The sequence below is a fragment of the Arachis ipaensis genome, chromosome B9, assembly GCF_059453495.1.
Source record: "Arachis ipaensis isolate K30076 ecotype BB chromosome B9, ASM5945349v1, whole genome shotgun sequence".
Taxonomy (NCBI): Eukaryota; Viridiplantae; Streptophyta; class Magnoliopsida; order Fabales; family Fabaceae; genus Arachis; species Arachis ipaensis.
In genome coordinates, this window is record NC_142444.1 from 19,801,096 (window position 1) to 19,824,398 (window position 23,303).

Genomic DNA, 23,303 nt, shown 5'->3' on the forward strand with positions numbered 1-23,303 from the left:
TTTATGCCTATGAATTCTTCTTCTTCTTCTTCCATTAATACAATAGAACCTCACCATCACATTCTTCTTCTTCTTCAACAGAATAGAACCTTACCACATTCCGTCCCACCCACTACCCTCACCATTAACCACTCCATCACTATCTTCTTATCTCCATCACCAATATCACCACATCTTCTCACAATTTTTTCTTTGTATTATCACCATCACCATCATCCCACCCACTATTCTCAACCCTTTTAATTTAAACTCCATTACCCAACACAGATCCACAATCAAATCCCTTAAAAAAGAATACACGAAGCTGAGAAAAAAAAAGTAAAATAAAAAATAAAAAAAAATTTTTTAATTAGCTAGAACCATGTGAATCCCTAATTTGAGCATTACCTAACCCTAAAAATTCATATGAGTTCTTTATTTTTTAGGATTCAATTAGAGATTTTTGAAGGAATTTGGACTCAAAATCACTTCATTCATTGAACCAATCGGAATCACTTCATTCTCACTAGTATAGCATATAGGATTTGGAGGAGAGGAAAGGATGGCGCGGTGAACCTTCTCGAGAAGCACTTTCAATCCGTCGATAAATTCCACTGTGAAGCTCTCTTTGATGACCACCACATCTCCGGGCAGAATAAAGACCGCATCGGCTTCGCCATCGACGTCTTCCTCCTCCACCGCACCCTTTCATAGTGCCACCATCATCTGTTGCGGCTCCTTTATCGACGACAGTAATAACGGCCTCTACTTCTGGCTCATGAAGAAGTTTCCATCAGATGAAATCTTTTTGCTTTGTAGTTCTTTAATTTGTATGTGTGATTCAATCTTTGTTTTTGTGATAATACTTAATGGTAATGATGATGTGCAGAAGATGAGTTTAGGTTAGTGGTGAGAAAGGATAGAACCGTAGGAGTCTGAGAGAGTATTTTCTAAAATTTTTTATTAGAAGTATGTTGGACCAAAAATTAATATTTAAGTAAAAAATGATGATTTTAAAATAATTTCTAACCTTGAGGATAATTTTAATAAAAAAAAAAGGTTAAGAACAATTTTGATTTTGACTCAAAACCTTAGAAACAAAAAAAATACATAACCCTAAACATTACCTAAGTCTTATTATACTAATTTTTTTTTATATTCTTCAGACTTGAATCTTGTTTTGTTTATTGTTTTCTTTGTTATTGTTACATAATCTTTAAAATGTTTAGGTTCTCATTCATCAAAATTAAAGATTTGACTTTATGTATACACATATATATTTACATCTTTAATATTCTTTTAAAAAAATAGAAAAATTGGTTAATATCTTTTATTATTAAATATAAAATTCTTTTTCACAGAAAAATATTTTATTTTCAATTTAGGTTAGGAATACCTAAGAAAGAAAATGTGTAAGACATCTATACATATTATTTTTTGACATGGCAAAAGATGTTGAAAAATATTATTCATATACTAAATATTTTTTACATCTTCATAAAAATATAATTGTTATTAATTAATTACATATTTAAATTATTTTTTAATTAATAAAACTGGTTCGTCCGAACACTAGGGAGGCCGAGCTTAAGCGCTTCCGAGTGAGTCGCCACCGAGGAGGAAGAGCTTTACGTCGACCGAAGTCAAACACTGCGGCGGAAATACCTGCACAAGATACTCTGACGCTCAAGTCAGTAATGATTCTCAGTGAGTGAGTTAAAGTAAAGAGTAGAAGATTGAGAGTGATAGAACCTGACCCTTAACCGAGGATATTGGCTCGGTTTTATAGGAGTTGTTTTTACCCGTTAGTGGATAAGTCCTAGTTTCTAGGTTAGTTATATTATTCTGTTTTGGTGCTATAAACTAATTGAGCACGTTTCTTATTTTCAACTGGGTGATGCCGTTTCAGTCCTGCTCTCCTTCCGAGCTTTTCGGGCGATTGATACGGGACCGAGCTTTTTGGCTCACGTGCCGAGCTTATTGCGCAACCGAGGATAAGGGTGACGTATCATAGCCCCCAAGCTTGCCTTGGTGCGGACAGGGCTAAGGCGAGCTTTCGGACCAAGAGTGCTGAATCCTCGGTTGCTGACTTTGTTTGTCGTATATGGTCCTTGTAGCCCCCAAGCTCGGCTTAGTTCTGCTGAGAATGCAGAACGTTTTGAGTGGCTTCGTACTTTGCGCCAGTGTGAAGTGATTGATGTGAAAACCGCTCTGCTTCTCTAGGCGCCCCTGTCCATTAGTTTCTGTAGTGGTTTTAATGCTTCCTCTTTTTTGCCAATCTGAAGTAAATGCATAGGGTTAGTAACCGTTTCTTTTGTGGAACTTATGTTACTTGCACTTTCTTTTTCTTTCCAAACTGCTGTATTTTGGGATAAAGGTCATTTTCTTCTCCTTGTCTGAAAAAATGAGCAAGCAAGGTCAGTGCTGATTCTTTCCTTCTTTCTTCTTCATCTTCTTACTTTTTTCTTTCCTTGCTCTTGATGGAGAACTGTAATGTGGGTAGTTCATATGATTGGGTTGACGTTAGAGTGAGAGAGCGCAAGTCCCAGTTTGATGATGAAGAATCTGTGAAGCTATTGGGGTCGGGTATTTGGGTTACGCCTGGTAGTAATGTTAAGATTGAGTTGTTACCTTGTGGGAAGGAGGATCGTGTTTGTGATCGATTAGATGACTGGTCTTATTTTTATATGTATAGTTGTCTTTTTACAGAGGTGGGGGTAAGGCTTCCTTTTACCGATTTCGAGTGTGGTGTTTTGTACTGGTTGAACTGCGCCCCAACCCAATTGCATCCCAACTCATGGGGTTTTGTTCGAGCTTTTGAGGTTTTGATGAAATTTTTAGAGTATCCGCCGTCTCTTAGGTTGTTTTTCTCCTTATTTCAAGCGAAGGGGGTGAATAGGGGTTTGTGGGTGAATCTTAGTAGCTATCCTCGTCGGGCAGTATTTGGTCTGTACAAGTCTTCATTTAAGGATTTCAAATCGATGTTTGTTAAGGTTAGGAGTATTCCCGAGGACTTTCCCTTTTACTTGAACGAGCATTTGGTTGAAAAGTTTCCTTTGTTTTGGTGTGCCGAGCCTTACCAGGCATTGGATGTAGATGATAGGTCACTGGATGATGATATTATCATGAATTTCTTGTTTAAGTCTTTGGGTCCGAAGGGTTTGTTGTCAGTTGCCGAGATGTTGAAATAGGATACCGATAGGCAGGCTGTGTATGATCATATAGGTAATTGTGTTTTGTTATGTTTGTTTCGTATTTCTGCTTCACTCTGTCGTTTCTGATTTGGTTGTTTGCAATTTTCAGCCGAGAAAGCTCCTGCAATTACTACTGCAGGGTTGAAGTCCTACTTCAACCAACGTAAGAAAAGTGAGAAGGAAGTTTCTTCCAATGTGGGGAAGGGGCCTGCTGCTATGATAGCCCAGTATGGTCCTGGGCCGAGGTCTAAACGAAAGAGAGGCCAGGCCAAAGGTAGCCTTGCCAAGGTGCTGGATGTTAAGGGGGAATCATCGCTGATACTACAAATGGTTGAATCAGCTTATGAATCGCAAAAGAGACTTCATGGATATGACGAGTTATGGGCAAAGCTTTATCCTTTTGGCGTTATGGCTGACGAGCTTTGCTGTTTCCCGGATGACATGAAGATGATTGACGAGGTTGGCCGAGCTGGTGTCAGCCGATTTCTTTAGGTATAAGTTCTTTTATTGTTCTTGTGACTTTTGGTTGATGTCACTTATTTACTTGTTTTACTTACTTGTAGGTGATTGGTGCTCGGATCGTTGCTATTGGCCGGGCACAGGAGCTTGCCTTGGACCGGGAGGAGAAGGAAGCTTCTCGGGTTGAAGAATTGTCTGGGATCATCCAGGAAAAAGATCAAAGGATTGCCGAGCTCTCTGCTTCCATGGAGAAGAAAGATTTGGAATTGGCAGATGAGCGGAAGCTCCAGAAGGCTTCGTCTGAAAAGTTGAAGGTCGTGGAATCCGAGAATGAGCAACTCTCTGCTCGGATCAAAGAATTGGAAGGTGGGATTTATGAGGCCTTTGCTCAAAGGTTTGACCGCGCTGTTTCCCAGGTCAAGGTGTTGTATCCGGAAGCTGATCCTTCAAAACTTGACGTTATGAAGGTAATCGTGAACAGTGAACTTGTGGAAGATGAGGGTGTTGCTGGAAGTGAGAGTTAGGGATCCAGCATAGGTGATAAGGCAGAGTAGGCTTTAGCATTTGTTCTGTTTATTTTGTATATTGTAAACCCCGGTTAAATTAGTAGATAATTAGTTAATAAATTATTTTTTTATAAGGAGGATTAGAAATGCGAATATTATATCAAAATAGGGTAGAGCTCATCGAAACGAGAATTTTGACACTAATTTTGAAGAAAACGGTCCAAGAATGGACCGAAAGGACCGAACCGGTCGAACCGGGCCCAAACCGGGCCCGTGGGCCCAACCAGCCCAACACGTTTAAGTGAATTGTGGTTTCTTCCTCCCCATTTCAGCAAATGATACGCTGAAGCCATAGCAGGGGAGAGAAGAGAAAACTTTCCCTAACCTTACGTTACTTTCCAACGCACGTAACTCCTCCGTTCGAGCTCCGATCGCCGCACCGTTTGCGGCCACGCGTCCACCGCGTCGAGCTCTACATTTCTACCGGAACAATTTCACTGGTAACTTGTTTAATCACTCTCAGCCCTCTTTTCTCCCAATTTTCGAATTTTAAGTGGGAATGTTGAATTTCTTTGATTTCTGATGTTTTAGGATCCAATTAGCTTGAGAGAAACGTTCACTCTTGCTTATGTGAAGCTTGGGTAAGGTGAGGATATGATAATTCTATTTTAATTTCATTAAATTTGAGCTTTGAGTATTAAATTGGGTATACATGTATTATGAATGTGTATTAGGTTGAAAATAAATAATTGGAGCTTGAAATTGTGAATACTGGAACTTGGAGGAAGCGGATTAGTTGAGTTTTGAGGGGCTGTTTTGGTTTTGAATAAATAGCTTTGGTCGTTACGTGGAAATCGGCTAAGGTATGGTTTAGGTTTCTTGCATTTAATATATAATGTTCTGTGAAAACTTAGGCTAGATGACCATAGGATAAGTTGGAATGCAGGTGTATGCTTAATGTTTAGTAATTTATCGATGAATATATATATTTGGTTGAAGTTTATTGGATAATTAGCTATTAACTAACGATTTGGTGAATTATTGATTTGAGGTATTTGTGTTAAAAGCCTAGGATTTGTGAACTATGATTCTTAGTTGAATTTTGGTTGTTGGATTTGAATATTGTATGAGTTTAATTGTTGATTTGAAGTAGATTTATTGTGGTGATTGTTATGATGATGAGGAAGGGTATGTTGAATTGAAAAGAAAGCAGGTTTGGACCCGAAAAGGGTGGCAAAGTCCGAGTTTTAGAGGAGATGCTGCCGAAATTTTATAAAAAATTAGAGATTTTATTTAGATGATTATTTAAAAGAGATTTAGATTTAAAGGTTATATGGTTTGATTTTGAGTTATTAAGATAGTGAGTATGTTTTAAGTTTGAAGTTTGATTCTTAGAAAAGGATGAATTATGTTTTGAATTGAAACTATTGATGGATGGAATGGGAGGTGATATAATGAAGGATAAGGATTGAATATGTTTAATGTATGATGATGAATGAGATGCAATTGGGAATGATGTGGATGTTGATGAATTATAATTGAATTATTTATATGGCTTATGAATTTGAATAATCTGAGATACGAGATTCCCTGGATTAAGTGCCGTGGCTTGCCACCACGTGTACCAGGTTGAAAACTCGATACTCTGTTGACCCTACGACGTAAGTGTGACCGGGCACTACATAAATTCCCGGGAATGTTACCCCCATTGAGCAATATTGATTATTTGAGAAAAATCTATGCATAGACTCTTGGGGATGCACGTCGGGGGACAGTCTAAGGACAATTCAGACTTGTCGGGTTGGCTGGATAACCGACAGATGAGCCTCATCAGCCATAGGACAGGCATGCATCATATGCATATTACCTGAATTACTTGCTTGTGCTCTAATTGGGTGTGCCTATCTGTATTTGCCATGCTAAATGTGTATTTGTTACCTGCAGTAGTTGTAACTTTCTTGTGTTTGCCTTTATCTGTTTATTTGTCTGTGAAAATGCATGATGGAATTGGAGGTATGGAGAAATGGCAGTATAGGACTTAGATTTAAGGTTAAGTTAAGTTAGGATTAAATATTTCTAGGAAACCACCTTTTATGGCTTCTGTTTAATACTTTAAGCTCTACAATCTGAGTGTCGGCGTTCTAGGATTGCCTCTGGCATTCCCAGGACCTTATATATTATGTGTGTGGCACCTTTACCATACTGAGAACCTCCGGTTCTCATTCCATACTATGTTGTTAATTTTCAGATGCAGGTCGAGAGGCATCTCGTTAGGCGTCTGGACTCTTGAAGCGGAGTGGTTACTGGGATATTTTGTTATGCTATGATGTATATATATGTACTTAGTTTTCTCTCCGCATGACTTATTCTTTTTGATCCTCTTAGAGGTTTATGGAGAGGCAGGATTGTGTATATGTACTTTTGGGTTTTGGATATGTATGTATATATATGTGTAAATATTCTCCGGCCAGTCTTGACTTCGCAGGCTGAGTTAGGAGCTTGATATTTTGTATCTTTGGCACTCTATTCCTACTTCTGTTATCTTATGTTTGACAGTTACAGTTTTCTTAGCATGCAAGTTAACTCGTTCCTTGAGCGTTGCGCTTTTATCTCGCGATTTTTATTTTCCCTATCCTTCAAGGCTCCTAGCATATTATAACTCTTCTGCTATTATATGTACTTATTTTATTTTAGAGGTCGTAATACCACATCACCTTTGTTTTACGACTTAAGCGTAAAGCTTTGTGTGGTAGGGTGTTACAATTATGGTATCAGAGCAGTTCGTTCTTATAGAGCCTGAAAGACGGACTGATTGTGCTTCTGTGCATTCTCTGTATATGTGTTTATGTGCTATTAGGATATCTGATTGATATATATGGCATAAACGTTTGTGAGCATGCATTTGGAACTTAAAGCATTAGACCTGCGATATTGAGACTGATCAACTTAATATCACTTGTTTGGTGTGTATAGGGACCAGATGTCGACTCGCGGACGCGGTCGCGGGCGAGGTAGAGGTAGGACAGGCACCGTTACTCCTGTACCCACAGGGACTGATCCAGTAGACTTTATGGCTGCCTTGGGAAATATGGCTGCAGCTATGCAGGCGACAGCTGAGGCACTGGGTAATCAAATAAATCAGGGTAATCATGGGAACAATAATGATGAGGACGGTCCTATGACACTTGCTACATTTCTGAAAGTTCGCCCTCCGACTTTTAGGGGAACCTCAAATCCAACTGATGCAGATAATTGGATTCAGGCTATGGAAAGGGCGTTACAGGCACAACAGGTTCCTGAAGAGCAATGGATTGAATTTGGGACTTATCAGTTGCAAGGTGAAGCTCAGTATTGGTGGCAGGGAACACGACGTATCCTGCAGCCTGATGGTGCTGCGATTCCTTGGGAGGTTTTTCGGACAGAGTTCTATAAGAAATACTTTCCTAATTCAGCTAGAAATGCCAAGGAACTTGAATTAATGCAGTTAAAGCAGGGACAAATGACTGTTGCTGAGTATACCAGCAAATTTGAGGAGTTATGTCGCTTTTCTCGTATCTGTCAAGGTGCGCCTGAAGATTTTGCTGAATGGAAGTGTATTAAATATGAGGGAGGTCTTCGGAGCGATATTCTGAGCTTCGTTGCCCCAATGGAGATCAGGGTATTTTCTGAATTGGTGAATAAGAGTAGGGTGGCTGAGGATTGTGTGAAGAAGGCGGCAGCAGAGAAAGGGAGTTTGAGGATTCCTTTTCAGAGGCCTTCAGGGAGGAACTTTGCTCCGAGAGGTAGGAATTTCAAACATGGAGGCTTTGTTTCACAGCAGACTCAGGGTCAAGGTAATTACAGAAGGCCGAATACCAATGCTAGTCAAGGAAAAAGGTTTGGGAAGCAGCCACAGCAAGATCTGAATTGTCAGAAGTGCGGAAAGTATCATCCTGGAGTTCCGTGCAGACTAGGACTTGGAGTGTGCTATTCCTGTGGACAGCCCGGGCATATAGCCAGTAATTGCCCTGAGAAGAAGAAGTATGAGACTGGTAGGGTGCAACAGCCGGGGAGAGTATACACCACTTCTACCATTGGTGCTGAGAGATCTGAGACACTGATTAGAGGTAATTGTGAAATGGCTGGTAAAATCTTAAATGCTTTATTTGATTCAGGAGCAAGTCATTCATTTATTGCATTTGAAAAGGCCCATGAATTAGGATTGAGAATGGTGGTTCTAGGTTATGATTTGAAAGTATATAATGCTACTCATGAAGCTATGGTGACTAGGATAGAATGTCCACAAGTTCCTTTTCGAGTGCAACAGCGTGAATTTGTGCATGATTTGATTTGTTTGCCTATGACTGGTCTTGATCTCATTTTGGGATTGGATTGGTTATCCAAGAATCATGTTTTGCTTGATTGTTCTGAGAAGTCAGTACAGTTTATGCCAGAAGGGTCAGAAGCACCGGTTGTGGTGAATAGTTACTATTTGAACTCTATGATAGTAAACTGTTCTGGAACCGAATGTCAGGGTATTATGTTATTAACTGCGGGAGTATCAGGTGATGATCAGAGTTTAGAGCAAATTCCGGTTGTATGTGAATTTCCAGATGTGTTTCCGGATGATATTAATGAATTCCCACCTAACCGAGAGGTTGAATTTGCAATTGAGTTGGTACCTGGATCCGGTCCAATTTCAATTACTCCTTATAGGATGTCGCCTTTAGAAATGGCTGAACTGAAAGCTCAGCTGGAAGATCTGTTGGGTAAGCATTTTATCCGACCAAGTGTTTCTCCGTGGGGAGCGCCAGTGTTACTGGTAAAGAAGAAGGATGGGAGTATGCGGCTGTGTGTCGATTATCGGCAATTGAATAAGATCACTGTGAAGAATAAATATCCGTTGCCTAGAATCGATGATCTAATGGATCAGTTACAGGGTGCCGGTGTATTTTCTAAGATTGATTTGCGATCCGGATATCATCAGATAAGGGTTAGAGACGAGGATATTCCGAAAACTGCTTTCAGAACCCGTTATGGTCATTATGAGTATACAGTGATGTCTTTCGGGTTAACTAATGCCCCGGCAGTATTTATGGATTATATGAACAGGATTTTTCGACCGTATCTGGACAAGTTTGTTATTGTCTTCATTGATGACATTCTTGTTTATTCTAAGACTGAAGAGGAACATACTGATCATTTGCGAACTGTGCTGCAAATTCTGAGAGACAGGAAGTTATATGCTAAGCTATCTAAATGTGAGTTCTGGAAGAGTGAAGTGAAGTTTCTCGGCCACGTGGTGAGTAAGCAGGGGATAGCTGTGGATCCTGCTAAGGTGGAAGCAGTGATGAATTGGGAGCGACCAACTTCAGTGACAGAGATCAGGAGTTTCTTAGGTTTGGCAGGGTATTATCGCAGATTCATTAAGGGATTTTCACAGCTCGCCTTACCTTTAACTAAGTTGACTAGGAAGGATACACCTTTTATCTGGACTCCGGAATGTGAAGAGAGTTTCCAGGCATTGAAGCACAGGTTGACTACTGCACCTGTATTGGTATTACCTGAACCAAGTGAATCGTTTGAAGTGTATTGTGATGCATCTCTGAAAGGGTTGGGGTGTGTTTTGATGCAGCACCAGAATGTTGTAGCATACGCCTCACGGCAGTTAAGGCCGCATGAGATGAACTACCCGACACATGATTTAGAACTTGCTGCTGTTGTGTTTGCTTTAAAGATTTGGAGGCACTACCTCTATGGCGTTAAGTTTCATGTTTTCTCAGACCATAAGAGTTTGAAGTATCTTTTTGAGCAGAAAGAGTTGAATATGCGTCAGAGGAGGTGGATGGAGCTTCTGAAAGATTATGATTTTGAATTGAATTATCATCCAGGAAAAGCGAATGTTGTAGCGGACGCTTTGAGTCGGAAGTCTTTATATGCAGCTTGGATGATGCTACGGGAGGAAGAGTTACTGAAGGCATTCCAAGGTTTGAATTTGGGAATTAGAGAAGAATTTGGAATTTTGTGTTTGAGTCAGTTACAGATTTCAAGTGATTTTAAATCAGAACTTCTGAAGGCTCATCAAGATAGTGAAGCGTTACGTAAGGTATTACCAGTAGTTGAACAGGGAAAACAGTGGAGAATGTCAGAAGGTCATGATGGTTTATGGAGGTTCAAGAACCGGATTATTGTGCCTGATGTTGGAGACCTACGACAAAGTATCTTGAAGGAAGCTCACAAGAGCAGGTTTTCAATTCACCCAGGGAGCACTAAAATGTATCAAGATCTGAAAGCGATGTTCTGGTGGCCAGGTATGAAGAATCATGTGGCATTGTATGTATCTAAATGTTTAACGTGTCAGAAGGTTAAGATTGAGCATCAGAGACCATCAGGGACCCTTCAGCCTTTGGAGATTCCACAATGGAAATGGGAGAGTATTGCAATGGATTTTGTGATAGGTTTGCCTAGAACCCGATCTGGTTGTGACGCTATTTGGGTGGTTGTAGATCGACTAACAAAATCAGCTCACTTTCTTCCTATCCGAATAAGTTGCACAATGGAGGAATTGGCTCGAATGTATATCAAAGAGATTGTCAGGTTACATGGTGTGCCCTCTACTATTATATCTGATAGAGATCCCCGTTTTACATCAAGGTTCTGGGGAGCTTTTCAGCGTGCATTTGGGACTCAGTTAAGCTTGAGTACTGCATATCACCCTCAGACAGATGGTCAGTCAGAAAGAACTATTCAGACCTTGGAAGATATGCTAAGAGCTTGTGTTTTGGACCAACCGGCGAGCTGGGACCGGTATATGCCATTAGTAGAGTTTGCTTATAATAATAGCTATCATGCGAGCATCGGAATGGCTCCATATGAGGCTCTGTATGGCAGGAAATGTCAATCTCCATTGTGTTGGTATGAAACTGGAGAAAGGAGTTTATTAGGGCCTGAGATGATAGCCGAAACGACTGAGCAGATAAAGAAGATTCGTAGTCGAATGCTTATAGCCCAAAGCCGCCAAAAGAGCTATGCTGACCAGAGGCGAAAGCCTTTGGAGTTCGAAGAAGGAGAACATGTCTTTTTGAAAGTTACACCAACTACTGGAGTGGGAAGAGCTATTAAGACTAAGAAACTGAATCCCCGTTATATTGGACCGTTTGAGATCCTGAAGAGAATTGGGCCAGTGGCTTATAGAATTGCCTTACCGCCGTATCTTTCGAATTTGCACGATGTGTTCCATGTGTCACAGCTTCGGAAGTATAATCCTGACGCAAGTCATGTTCTAGAACCAGAACCAATCCAAGTGAGAGAAGATCTAACACTCCCAGTAATTCCGGTGAGGATTGATGCCACCAGTGTTAAACGATTACGAGGAAGGGAAGTATCATTGGTAAAAGTAGCTTGGAGACGAGCTGGTATCGAGGAACATACCTGGGAACTCGAATCAGATATGCGAAAGGACTATCCACATCTCTTTTCAGGTAACTATATTTGAATTTTGAGGGCAAAATTCTTTATTAGGTGGGTAGAATGTAAACCCCGGTTAAATTAGTAGATAATTAGTTAATAAATTATTTTTTTATAAGGAGGATTAGAAATGCGAATATTATATCAAAATAGGGTAGAGCTCATCGAAACGAGAATTTTGACACTAATTTTGAAGAAAACGGTCCAAGAATGGACCGAAAGGACCGAACCGGTCGAACCGGGCCCAAACCGGGCCCGTGGGCCCAACCAGCCCAACACGTTTAAGTGAATTGTGGTTTCTTCCTCCCCATTTCAGCAAATGATACGCTGAAGCCATAGCAGGGGAGAGAAGAGAAAACTTTCCCTAACCTTACGTTACTTTCCAACGCACGTAACTCCTCCGTTCGAGCTCCGATCGCCGCACCGTTTGCGGCCACGCGTCCACCGCGTCGAGCTCTACATTTCTACCGGAACAATTTCACTGGTAACTTGTTTAATCACTCTCAGCCCTCTTTTCTCCCAATTTTCGAATTTTAAGTGGGAATGTTGAATTTCTTTGATTTCTGATGTTTTAGGATCCAATTAGCTTGAGAGAAACGTTCACTCTTGCTTATGTGAAGCTTGGGTAAGGTGAGGATATGATAATTCTATTTTAATTTCATTAAATTTGAGCTTTGAGTATTAAATTGGGTATACATGTATTATGAATGTGTATTAGGTTGAAAATAAATAATTGGAGCTTGAAATTGTGAATACTGGAACTTGGAGGAAGCGGATTAGTTGAGTTTTGAGGGGCTGTTTTGGTTTTGAATAAATAGCTTTGGTCGTTACGTGGAAATCGGCTAAGGTATGGTTTAGGTTTCTTGCATTTAATATATAATGTTCTGTGAAAACTTAGGCTAGATGACCATAGGATAAGTTGGAATGCAGGTGTATGCTTAATGTTTAGTAATTTATCAATGAATATATATATTTGGTTGAAGTTTATTGGATAATTAGCTATTAACTAACGATTTGGTGAATTATTGATTTGAGGTATTTGTGTTAAAAGCCTAGGATTTGTGAACTATGATTCTTAGTTGAATTTTGGTTGTTGGATTTGAATATTGTATGAGTTTAATTGTTGATTTGAAGTAGATTTATTGTGGTGATTGTTATGATGATGAGGAAGGGTATGTTGAATTGAAAAGAAAGCAGGTTTGGACCCGAAAAGGGTGGCAAAGTCCGAGTTTTAGAGGAGATGCTGCCGAAATTTTATAAAAAATTAGAGATTTTATTTAGATGATTATTTAAAAGAGATTTAGATTTAAAGGTTATATGGTTTGATTTTGAGTTATTAAGATAGTGAGTATGTTTTAAGTTTGAAGTTTGATTCTTAGAAAAGGATGAATTATGTTTTGAATTGAAACTATTGATGGATGGAATGGGAGGTGATATAATGAAGGATAAGGATTGAATATGTTTAATGTATGATGATGAATGAGATGCAATTGGGAATGATGTGGATGTTGATGAATTATAATTGAATTATTTATATGGCTTATGAATTTGAATAATCTGAGATACGAGATTCCCTGGATTAAGTGCCGTGGCTTGCCACCACGTGTACCAGGTTGAAAACTCGATACTCTGTTGACCCTACGACGTAAGTGTGACCGGGCACTACATAAATTCCCGGGAATGTTACCCCCATTGAGCAATATTGATTATTTGAGAAAAATCTATGCATAGACTCTTGGGGATGCACGTCGGGGGACAGTCTAAGGACAATTCAGACTTGTCGGGTTGGCTGGATAACCGACAGATGAGCCTCATCAGCCATAGGACAGGCATGCATCATATGCATATTACCTGAATTACTTGCTTGTGCTCTAATTGGGTGTGCCTATCTGTATTTGCCATGCTAAATGTGTATTTGTTACCTGCAGTAGTTGTAACTTTCTTGTGTTTGCCTTTATCTGTTTATTTGTCTGTGAAAATGCATGATGGAATTGGAGGTATGGAGGAATGGCAGTATAGGACTTAGATTTAAGGTTAAGTTAAGTTAGGATTAAATATTTCTAGGAAACCACCTTTTATGGCTTCTGTTTAATACTTTAAGCTCTACAATCTGAGTGTCGGCGTTCTAGGATTGCCTCTGGCATTCCCAGGACCTTATATATTATGTGTGTGGCACCTTTACCATACTGAGAACCTCCGGTTCTCATTCCATACTATGTTGTTAATTTTCAGATGCAGGTCGAGAGGCATCTCGTTAGGCGTCTGGACTCTTGAAGCGGAGTGGTTACTGGGATATTTTGTTATGCTATGATGTATATATATGTACTTAGTTTTCTCTCCGCATGACTTATTCTTTTTGATCCTCTTAGAGGTTTATGGAGAGGCAGGATTGTGTATATGTACTTTTGGGTTTTGGATATGTATGTATATATATGTGTAAATATTCTCCGGCCAGTCTTGACTTCGCAGGCTGAGTTAGGAGCTTGATATTTTGTATCTTTGGCACTCTATTCCTACTTCTGTTATCTTATGTTTGACAGTTACAGTTTTCTTAGCATGCAAGTTAACTCGTTCCTTGAGCGTTGCGCTTTTATCTCGCGATTTTTATTTTCCCTATCCTTCAAGGCTCCTAGCATATTATAACTCTTCTGCTATTATATGTACTTATTTTATTTTAGAGGTCGTAATACCACATCACCTTTGTTTTACGACTTAAGCGTAAAGCTTTGTGTGGTAGGGTGTTACATATATGGTGTAGTAGGATTGCAACTTGTGGCTGTTTTGCCTTTTGTTGAACGGTTTCGAGTACTGTATTTGGTAATGATATTTTGGGTTCCTAGTATATAGCTCGGTTTGAAAATGAGTTATGTTGTTTAAGGAAATTTGATATTTTGATAAGTTATAAATTAAGGGTGTCCGCGGATCGGATCAGATTGGATATGGCCAAAATTTCGATCCGATCCGCACTACAATCATCAGATCGGATCAGATCCAATATCCGCAGTTTTTAAGGTTGGATCCGATCCGATCCGATCCGCACATTTGCGGATCGGATCAGATCGGATATCGGATATATCCGCAAAACACAAAAATATTTTTAAAAGCTTATTTTTATTAAAAAATATCAATAAAATTTATTTTTTCTATTCTTTTAAATATATTTACTCTTAAAATAATATTAAACATACTTTTCTTGAATAATAAATTAAAATAATTTAACATATATGATAATTATTAGTTAAAATAAAACATAAAAAGAATATTTTACTTATTTATTTCTTTATTTTGCGGATACGCGGATATGCGGATCGGATATGCGGATACCAACACAAAATCCGCAATCCGATCCGATTAGTGTGTGGATCCGATCCGATCCGATCCGAAAGCCTTGCGGATCGGATCCATATCCGCAATTTTCGGATCGGATTCGGATAAACATCGCGGATATGCGGATCGGATCCGATCCATGGACACCCATAGTTATAATGGTATGTCGTTATTGAAAAACGATTGCATGTGTATATTGAAGGTGGCGGAAGCTACCCTTTGTCTGATTAAATTGTCAATAAGGAGAGATGAGGCTCTAATATAGGGCTTGTGTTTAAATGAGCCTTTAAGATTTCACGTAAATAATTTGGTGATTGCTCGTGTTTGTTTGCATTTCTCTGAGTATTATGCTTGGGATGCGCATGTTGATTTCCGAGTATGAAGCTCGGAATAATTTTTGAATGTTCATGTATGGCAATGGCCAATGTAAAAATGTCTTGATTTGTAATACAAGGTACATCGGCATGAAGATTTGTGGCGTCCGGCCTCGTTAAAACCCTCTCCGAGTAAAACCCATGTGTTTTGGGAGAAAACCTTCAGAGGGGAAAAAGAGTACCATCATTCGCGAACTTGCAAACTACATCATGACTGATATTCCCTTAGGGAGGAGACGTTCCATGTTCCCGGAAGTTGATCTCCTTTAAGGGTTTCTAGTTTGTAAGCTCCCTTTCCGAGGTTTTGAAGAACTCGGAAAGGTCCTTCCTAATTTGCTGCTAATTTGCCATGTGTTGGAGGTTTCCGAGCTTCTTCTATTCGTCTGAGTACGAGGTCTCCATTGTTGAAAGACCTGTGAACTACTCTTTTGTTGTGTCTTCGCTCTAGGTATTGTTTTCTGGCTCGCTGCTTTATGGCGGAAATGTCTCTTTCTTCCTCTACAAGATCCAACTCGGCTGTACGAGCTTGTAGGTTATTCGATTGATTATAGAGCTCGGTCCTTAGTGTTGAGACGCTGACCTCTACTGGGATAAGTGCTTCTACGCCATATACCAGCTTGAAAGGAGATTCTCCCGTGGCAGATTGAATGCTGGTATTGTAACTCCATAGAATTTCTGGGATGAGGTCGGCCCATTCTCCTTTAGCTTCGCCGAGCTTTTTCTTTAACCCCTGCAAGATAATTTTGTTAGCTGATTCAACTTGTCTGTTAGTTTGCGGGTGCTCTACTGAGCTGAAGTGATGTTTGATGTTAAAATTTGTTAGAAAAGCAGCGAGCTTATGATCTGTAAATTGTCTCCCGTTATCCGAGATTATCTCTCTTGGGATACCGAATCTGCATATGATATTTTTTCATAAAAAAGATCGCACTTTTTCTGCTGTTATATGCGCTAGCGGTTGTGCTTCTATCCACTTAGAGAAACAGTCTATTGACACTAAGAGGAACTTTACCTGGCCTGGCGCTTTCGGGAAAGGTCCAAGGATGTCTAATCCCCACCTATCGAAAGGCCAGCTTACCTCTATGGTATGGAGTTCCTCGGCCGGGGTCTCCGAGAGGGTGGCATGCTTTTGACAATTATCACATGCCTTGACTTTTGAGATGCAGTCCTGTTTTATCGTCGGCCAGTAGTATCCTATTCGCAGAGTCTTTGCTGCTAATGCTCGGCCGCCGATATGGTTGCCGCAGACTCCTTCGTGTGTTTCAGCCATGACATCCTTAGCCTCCTCGTTGCTGATGCATTTTAGAAGTGGTTGGGAGTGTCCTCGTCTGTATAGAGTGTTTCCGAGTTTTGTGTAAAAACTTGCTCTCCTTTGGAAGAGCGGTAAGTTCGGTTCATCATCTGGTACTGCCCTAGTGGTGATGTAATTGAGGAAAGGTGTTTGCCAATCTGGGACCTCTATGATACTCAGAATTGTATCCTGCTCGAAACTCGGTTTGTCAAGTGTTAGCTGGGACAGTGCCGATGTGTTTTCGGCTTGCCGAGTTGTGGCTAACTTAGATAACACATCGGCCCTGGTGTTTTGTTCTCGATTTACATGGATAATGTCAAATTTGTTAAATTTTGAAATTAGATCCTTTGTTATGAGCCAATATTTTTCTAACAAAGGATCTTTTACCTGGAATTCGCCCTTTATTTGATGTACCACTAATGAAGAGTCGCAGTAGGCTGTTAATTGAGGTATTTGTAGTTGTAGGGCGAGCTTCAGTCCAGCGAGTAGGGCCTCATATTCCGCCTGATTGTTGCTTGCGTTGAAGCGGAACTGCAGTGACTGCTCGGCCACCACTTTGTCTCCTTCCTTCAGTAGTATCCCTGCTCCACTGCCTTCTTTGTTTGACGCTCCATCCACATGTATGCTCCAACTGACCTCTGTATTTTGTGTGTCATTAGTCATCTCCGATATAAAGTCGGCTAGCACCTGTGACTTCAGTGTTTTTCTTGGTTCGTACTGAATATCAAACTCGGAGAGCTTGATCGCCCATTTTATTAATCTGCCGGCGAGCTCGGGTCTGGTTAATATCTGCCTTAGCGGTTGGTCTGTTCGTACTATGATTATGTGGCCCTGGAAGTAGTGCTGCAGTCTTCTTGCCGTGGTGATTAGTGCTAGTGCCAATTGTTCTATCTTCGGGTACCTTGTTTCTGTTGGTTGTAGCACCCTACTGATGAAGTATACTGGGTTTTGATTTCTTCCTGTTTCTGTTACTAATACCGAGCTTATGGCATGGTTAGATACTGATAGGTATAAACACAATGGCTTACCTGTCTCTGGTCTTTGGAGGATTGGTGGTGATGTTAGGAGCTGTTTGAGTTCGGTAAAGGAGTTCTCACATTCGTCTGTCCAGGTGAACTTCTTGCCTTTAGAGAATGTCTGGAAAAAATGATAAGATCGGTTTGCCACTGCAGGTAGGAAGCGTGATAAGGCAGCTATTCGTCCTGCTAGTTGCTGGACTTCTTTTACCGTCTTTGGGCTTGTCATGTTCAGTACGACTTTGCATTTTTCTGGGTTGGCTTCGATGCCTCAAGACGTTTACATGAACCCAAGGAACTTCCCTCCTTGTACTCCGAATGCACATTTGTCCGGATTGAGTCTCATGTTATATGCTCGGAGTTGTTTGAAGATTTCTACTAAGTCGTCACAGTGTGACCCCTGCATAGGTGTTTTTGCTACCATATCGTCTACATAGACCTCCATATTGCGGCCTATTTGCTGTTGGAATACTTTGTCCATTAGCCTTTGATATGTCGCACCTGCATTCTTTAGGCCAAAGGGCATTACCTTGTAACAAAAGTTTCCATGTTCTGTTATAAAAGCTGTTTTGCTTTGGTCTTCTGGGTGCATTAGAATCTGGTTATAACCAGAGTATGCATCCATAAAACTCAAAGCTTTGAAACCAGAGGCGTTATCAACTAATTTATCAATGCAAGGCAATGGATATGCATCTTTGGGGCAAGCTTTGTTTAAGTTTGTAAAGTCGACGCACATGCGCCATTTACCTGAGTTCTTCCTTACCATTACCACGTTGGATAACCATGTGGTGAAGCGAATTTCTCTGATGAAACCTGCGTTGAGGAGCTTCTGGGTTTCTTCGAGTGCTGCTTGTTTTTTCTCCTCTCTGAGGTTCCTTTTCTTCTGTGCAACTGGTCGAACTGTTTTATCAATTGCTAACTTGTGGCAGATGACTTCTGGGTTTATGCCAGGCATGTCGTCTGGTGTCCACGCGAAAAGGTCGACGTTTTTACGCAGTATGTGTATGAGTCTTGCTCGGTCTTCCCCCTCTAATGCTTCTCCGATATATGTGTATTGTTTGTCATCTGCTGTTAGTGTTATTTGTTGAAGGTTGTCCATCAGCCGAGGTCTTTTGCCGAGATCTTCCCTTGGGTCTAGGTCAGCTAGTGTCGCTGTGTTGGCAGAAGTGTGGATTGCTTGAACCTGGGGCCGAGCTTCTTGTTTTGTTTGGATTACTTTTAGGCTAGCGTTGTAGCACTGCCGAGCTTCTTGATGATCGGCATATACCGTAGCTATCTTGTTTCCCTGCACTGGAAACTTTACACACAGGTGTAATGTGGATACTACCGCTCTGAATATATTCAGGGCGGGTCTCCCAATTATAATATTGTAAGGGCTATAGCAGTTTACTATTAGGTATTGAATATCAATTGACTTTGACATAGGGATTTCTCCCATTGTGGTCTTTAGCCATATGTGTCCCATGATGGGGACTCTCTCTCCGGAGAACCCAATTAGCTCTCCCGAGGAGGGCTGTATCAGTTTTTCTGATAATTTCATTTTTGTAAAAGTGGAATAAAATAAAACATCAGCACTACTACCTGGGTCGAGCAACGTTTTTCTTACCAATAGTTCTCCGACCTAGATGGAAATTACCACGGGGTCGTCGAGGTTAGGGCTTGCCGATCTGAAGTCTGCTTGGTTGAAGGATATTGTGACGCCTGGGTCTTTGTCCTTCTTTGGCTGTATGGTTCCCTCGATTGCTAGCATCGTTCTGTAGCTTCACTTCCTGGCCGAGCTTGTTTCTCCTCCGCCTGCGAATCCCCCTGATATGTGGCTAATGACTCCTCTTGGTGGATCAGGAGTCGTCCTTTCTTTTTTGTTATCATCGGCCACTGCTTGCTTGTGCTCTACCCTGTCCGAGTTTCCTCTTCTGCCTTTTCGGCTCTCGATGTATTTGTCCAAGAGCCCTTGGCGTGCCAGCCTTTCCAGGAGGTCCTTCGCGACTATGCAGTCGTCCGTGGTGTGACCGAACTTCCGGTGGAAGGCACAATGTTTTGTCCTATCCACGAATCTTTGATCCTGGTAGTTTCCTGCTCGAGCCGGTGGCTTTATGATTTTGGCGTTGAGAATTTTTCTGATGATGTTTTCTCTTCTGGTATTGAATCTGGTGTATGTGTTGTATTTTGATGTGGGCTTGGAAGGTCTCTTAGTGTCTCTGCTGCCTGGTGATCTGAAAGTTTTTTCTTCATCTCTCCGATGTGGTTGTTTATCTGATTTTTGGGCTTCTCGGAGTTCTTCGATCTCCATTTGACCTGCCGCCCTTTCTCGGAATTCCTCTAGCATCTTTGGCTTTGTTATGGCAATGGTCTCCCGGAATTTTCCGGGCCTGAGGCCGGCCTTGAGGGCGTGCAGGTGAACGGCCGGGTCTAAGTCCTGGATATCCATAGTGGCGTCAGCGAATCTGGTCATGTAGTCCTTCAGGCTCTCGTGCTGACCTTGCTTGATGGTGTCGAGGTAGTCCGATCCATGTACGTAGATTCTTGACGCGGCAAAATAATCAATGAATGATCTGGCGAGATCTTCAAAGGAGGAAATTGAACCTGCAGAAAGTTTAGAAAACCAGAGTAATGCAGCACCGTCGAGGTAGGTAGGGAATGCTCGGTAGAGGACGGGCTCATTGTTAGGGCCGTTGAAGAACATCATTGATTGGAACTTCTTCACGTGGGCTCGGGGATCGCCGAATCCCTTGTATGGCTCTAGTGCGGTGGGCAGCGTAAAGTTTTTCGGCATCTGGTAATTTGTGATCTCCTCGGAGAAGGGGTTGTCGAGAGTGAGCTTCTCCTTTGGCGGAACAATGTTTAAAGGGTCTGTAGCGCCTTGAGCCGAGCCTTTGGAGCTTTCTCCATTGTTCTGTGTTGACGGCTCGGCTATTCTTCGTACTTCTGCCTGAAGCTCGGCGATTCGAGCCAGGAGGTCGTCCTGTGAGAGTTGTGGACTTTCCTTGTCAGCCATGTTCGAGGATCAGGAATCCTGCAAAACAGAGTAGAAGACTAGACAAAGGAAAAAAGTGGGGTTAGATGTATTCCGGCCCCACGGTGGGCGCCAAGTGGTTCGTTCGAACACTAGGGAGGCCGAGCTTAAGCACTTTCGAGTGAGTCGCCACCGAGGAGGAAGAGCTTTACGTCGGCCGAAGTCAAACACCGCGGCGAAAATATCTGCACAAGATACTCCGACGCTCAAGTTAGTAATGATTCTCAGTGAGTGAGTTAAAGTAAAGAGTAGAAGATTGAGAGTGATAGAACCTGACCCTTAACCGAGGATATTGGCTCGGTTTTATAGGAGTTGTTTTTACCCGTTAGTGGATAAGTCCTAGTTTCTAGGTTGGTTACATTATTCTGTTTTGGTGCTATAAACTAATTGAGCACGTTTCTTATTTTCAACTGGGTGATGCCGTTTCAGTCCTGCTCTCCTTCCGAGCTTTTTGGGCGATTGATACGGGACCGAACTTTTTGGCTCACGTGCCGAGCTTATTGCGCAACCGAGGATAAGGGTGACGTATCAAAAACAAAAAAAAAAAATCTGTGTATAGTTAAAAAAATAATGATATAAAAACAGTATTTATTATAAAGAGTACACACGTAGCGAAATTGAAAGATATTAACAACAATTATTTCCATCTTCTCATGTCAAATAAGCATGTGTAACTCAGTAAAAGGCACATACAGATTCATTACTTGACTTATATGTATTCTTAACAATTGTATCAGGTGTCTATCAAAATTAGTTATTAATATAAAATATATATTAAAATACAAAATATACATTAAAATTAAATTAAATAATATATATTTATATACATGTACATAATGACTAATTTTAATGATTGATTTTAATGTATATATAATATTTTTTAATTCTTAAATATTATTTGCTACTGTTGTCAAATCAAACACGACAATAAAAAATCATCAAATATCCTACTTATGTTAGAAATTCTTAAAATTCTTTAATTTCAAGACCATCTATGTTAAATCATTAAAAAATACTTAAATGCAGAAGTATACATGAATTTATATGTATGATTGAAAGAGTTTGTTTTTTTTTATTTTCCTCAACTAAAGCCTTATATATCCCTAATAGGGTTGAATCACAATGTAATAATGACTTATTTAATTTAGAATTTATGACAATAAATAAAATCACAGTTATATAAATCATTTAATGTAAAATAGCTTAATTTGCGATTATAATTAATATATATGTTGCCAATAAATATATTAGGAAATAATAATTTTCTAACAATCTTCTACTTAATTGAGCTATACACATATATTTTTCTGAGATAATCACATCTTATAAATTTTGAAAAATGTTATTTGTACACTAAAATCAGCCACTAAAACCAGCCACCAATATATTTGTGTATAAATATATGTGTAGTTTAATTTATTTTCAATGTGTATTTATATTTCAACATGTATTTTATACTGGTAGCTGACTTTGGTGGTTGATTTTAGTGTACACGTAGCATAACCCATAAATTTTATGCACGCATTTGAACGATATTTCCTTGATTACTTTAACAATCTGGTATGTCTCATATATTAGTTATGAAATTACCGCAACTTTTATCACATTAGTGTCATGACAAAACCATGATGATTACTATACTAATATACTCAATAATGTAGATCAAATTTGGATGAGAAAATTTAGAAATTACATGCGAAAATAATCTCATGCATGCCTATTTTCAACTGGTCCAACTTTAATAAACTTTATGAGATCACAAGTCAAAGTGAAAACGAAATCGAATATTTTATTTCTACAGAAACATCTATATTCGTAAATTTGTCTAAACCATATGTGCATTCAAATGCATACTTTCACTGAAATAATATATCATAAAATGATACATATGACACACATATGAATAGTATCCATACAAAATACTTTAGGTGTTTGTTTCTTATAAATCAATTATGCATGTATTTATGGAATTTGTGATAGTTTGCTCATTAGACAGTTAAACATTCTGAACTCTCTTGTTTAATAATAATTTAAAATATTAAACTACTAACACATTATCACAAAATAACTCAAGTAGTCTTTTAAATATATATCCATAATTTGTAACACATGTTTGTAGTCACATAATTAGATGCCATTAAAAGGTATTTTATATTCAAGTGCTTTAGTGAAAAGAGTAATAAGTATCTTATTAACATTTTTTCAAAGAACTCTTTTAATGACATATGAATATACTTGCAATTGATCAAAATTACCTTGACATCTAATAAAGTCAGAATCTAAACACCAAATGATCTCCAATTTTAGCTTCTAAATTCATATGTGTGAGCATGTAATGCTTTGCTATAACAAAATTTGTTTGTCTACTATTTAGTAATCCATTCTTATTTGACTCAAGTATCTGCCAAAGATACTAATAAAGTACATAATAACTGTAAGTATATAAATTTATTATCCATCAAACTACTGTTGAAACATAATAAATCTTATGCACTTTGAGCTTTAAAACTTTTTTGAGGCACCTAATAAGACTATACTTGTCTCCCTTGAAGTTTAGTATATAATCTTGTTTACAATTCTGCATGCCATTAACATATAAGAATAATAAAAATATACTTATTTCCATTAAACTAATATAATTCATCAACCACATTTATCTCAAAAAGTCATATGAAATAATAATTTGATGAAATATGAGTTA

At 39.6% G+C, this 23,303-nt stretch overlaps 4 protein-coding genes across 4 annotated transcripts; 1 reads left to right on the forward strand and 3 right to left on the reverse strand.

Moving 5' to 3' along the window:
* Positions 1-7,118: 7,118 nt before the first annotated feature.
* Positions 7,119-14,141, forward strand: LOC148543944 (uncharacterized). Its single transcript, XM_088500467.1, has 2 exons — positions 7,119-8,244; positions 13,817-14,141. The coding sequence occupies exons 1-2, from the start codon at positions 7,119-7,121 to the stop codon at positions 13,840-13,842; spliced, it is 1,152 nt and encodes a 383-aa protein (XP_088356593.1). The 3' UTR covers positions 13,843-14,141.
* A 1,472-nt stretch (positions 14,142-15,613) lies between these two features.
* On the reverse strand, positions 15,614-17,818 carry LOC148543945 (uncharacterized). Its single transcript, XM_088498792.1, has 2 exons — positions 16,361-17,818; positions 15,614-16,015 (listed from the first exon to the last, which is right to left on the reverse strand). The coding sequence occupies exons 1-2, from the start codon at positions 17,816-17,818 to the stop codon at positions 15,614-15,616; spliced, it is 1,860 nt and encodes a 619-aa protein (XP_088354918.1).
* A 51-nt stretch (positions 17,819-17,869) lies between these two features.
* LOC148543946 (uncharacterized) lies at positions 17,870-19,339 on the reverse strand. The gene is made up of 3 exons (XM_088498793.1): positions 19,226-19,339; positions 18,353-19,102; positions 17,870-18,187 (listed from the first exon to the last, which is right to left on the reverse strand). The coding sequence occupies exons 1-3, from the start codon at positions 19,337-19,339 to the stop codon at positions 17,870-17,872; spliced, it is 1,182 nt and encodes a 393-aa protein (XP_088354919.1).
* Positions 19,340-19,351: 12 nt separating this feature from the next.
* LOC107615189 (uncharacterized) lies at positions 19,352-20,584 on the reverse strand. Its single transcript, XM_016317290.1, has one exon. The coding sequence runs from the start codon at positions 20,582-20,584 to the stop codon at positions 19,352-19,354; it is 1,233 nt and encodes a 410-aa protein (XP_016172776.1).
* Positions 20,585-23,303: the final 2,719 nt, after the last annotated feature.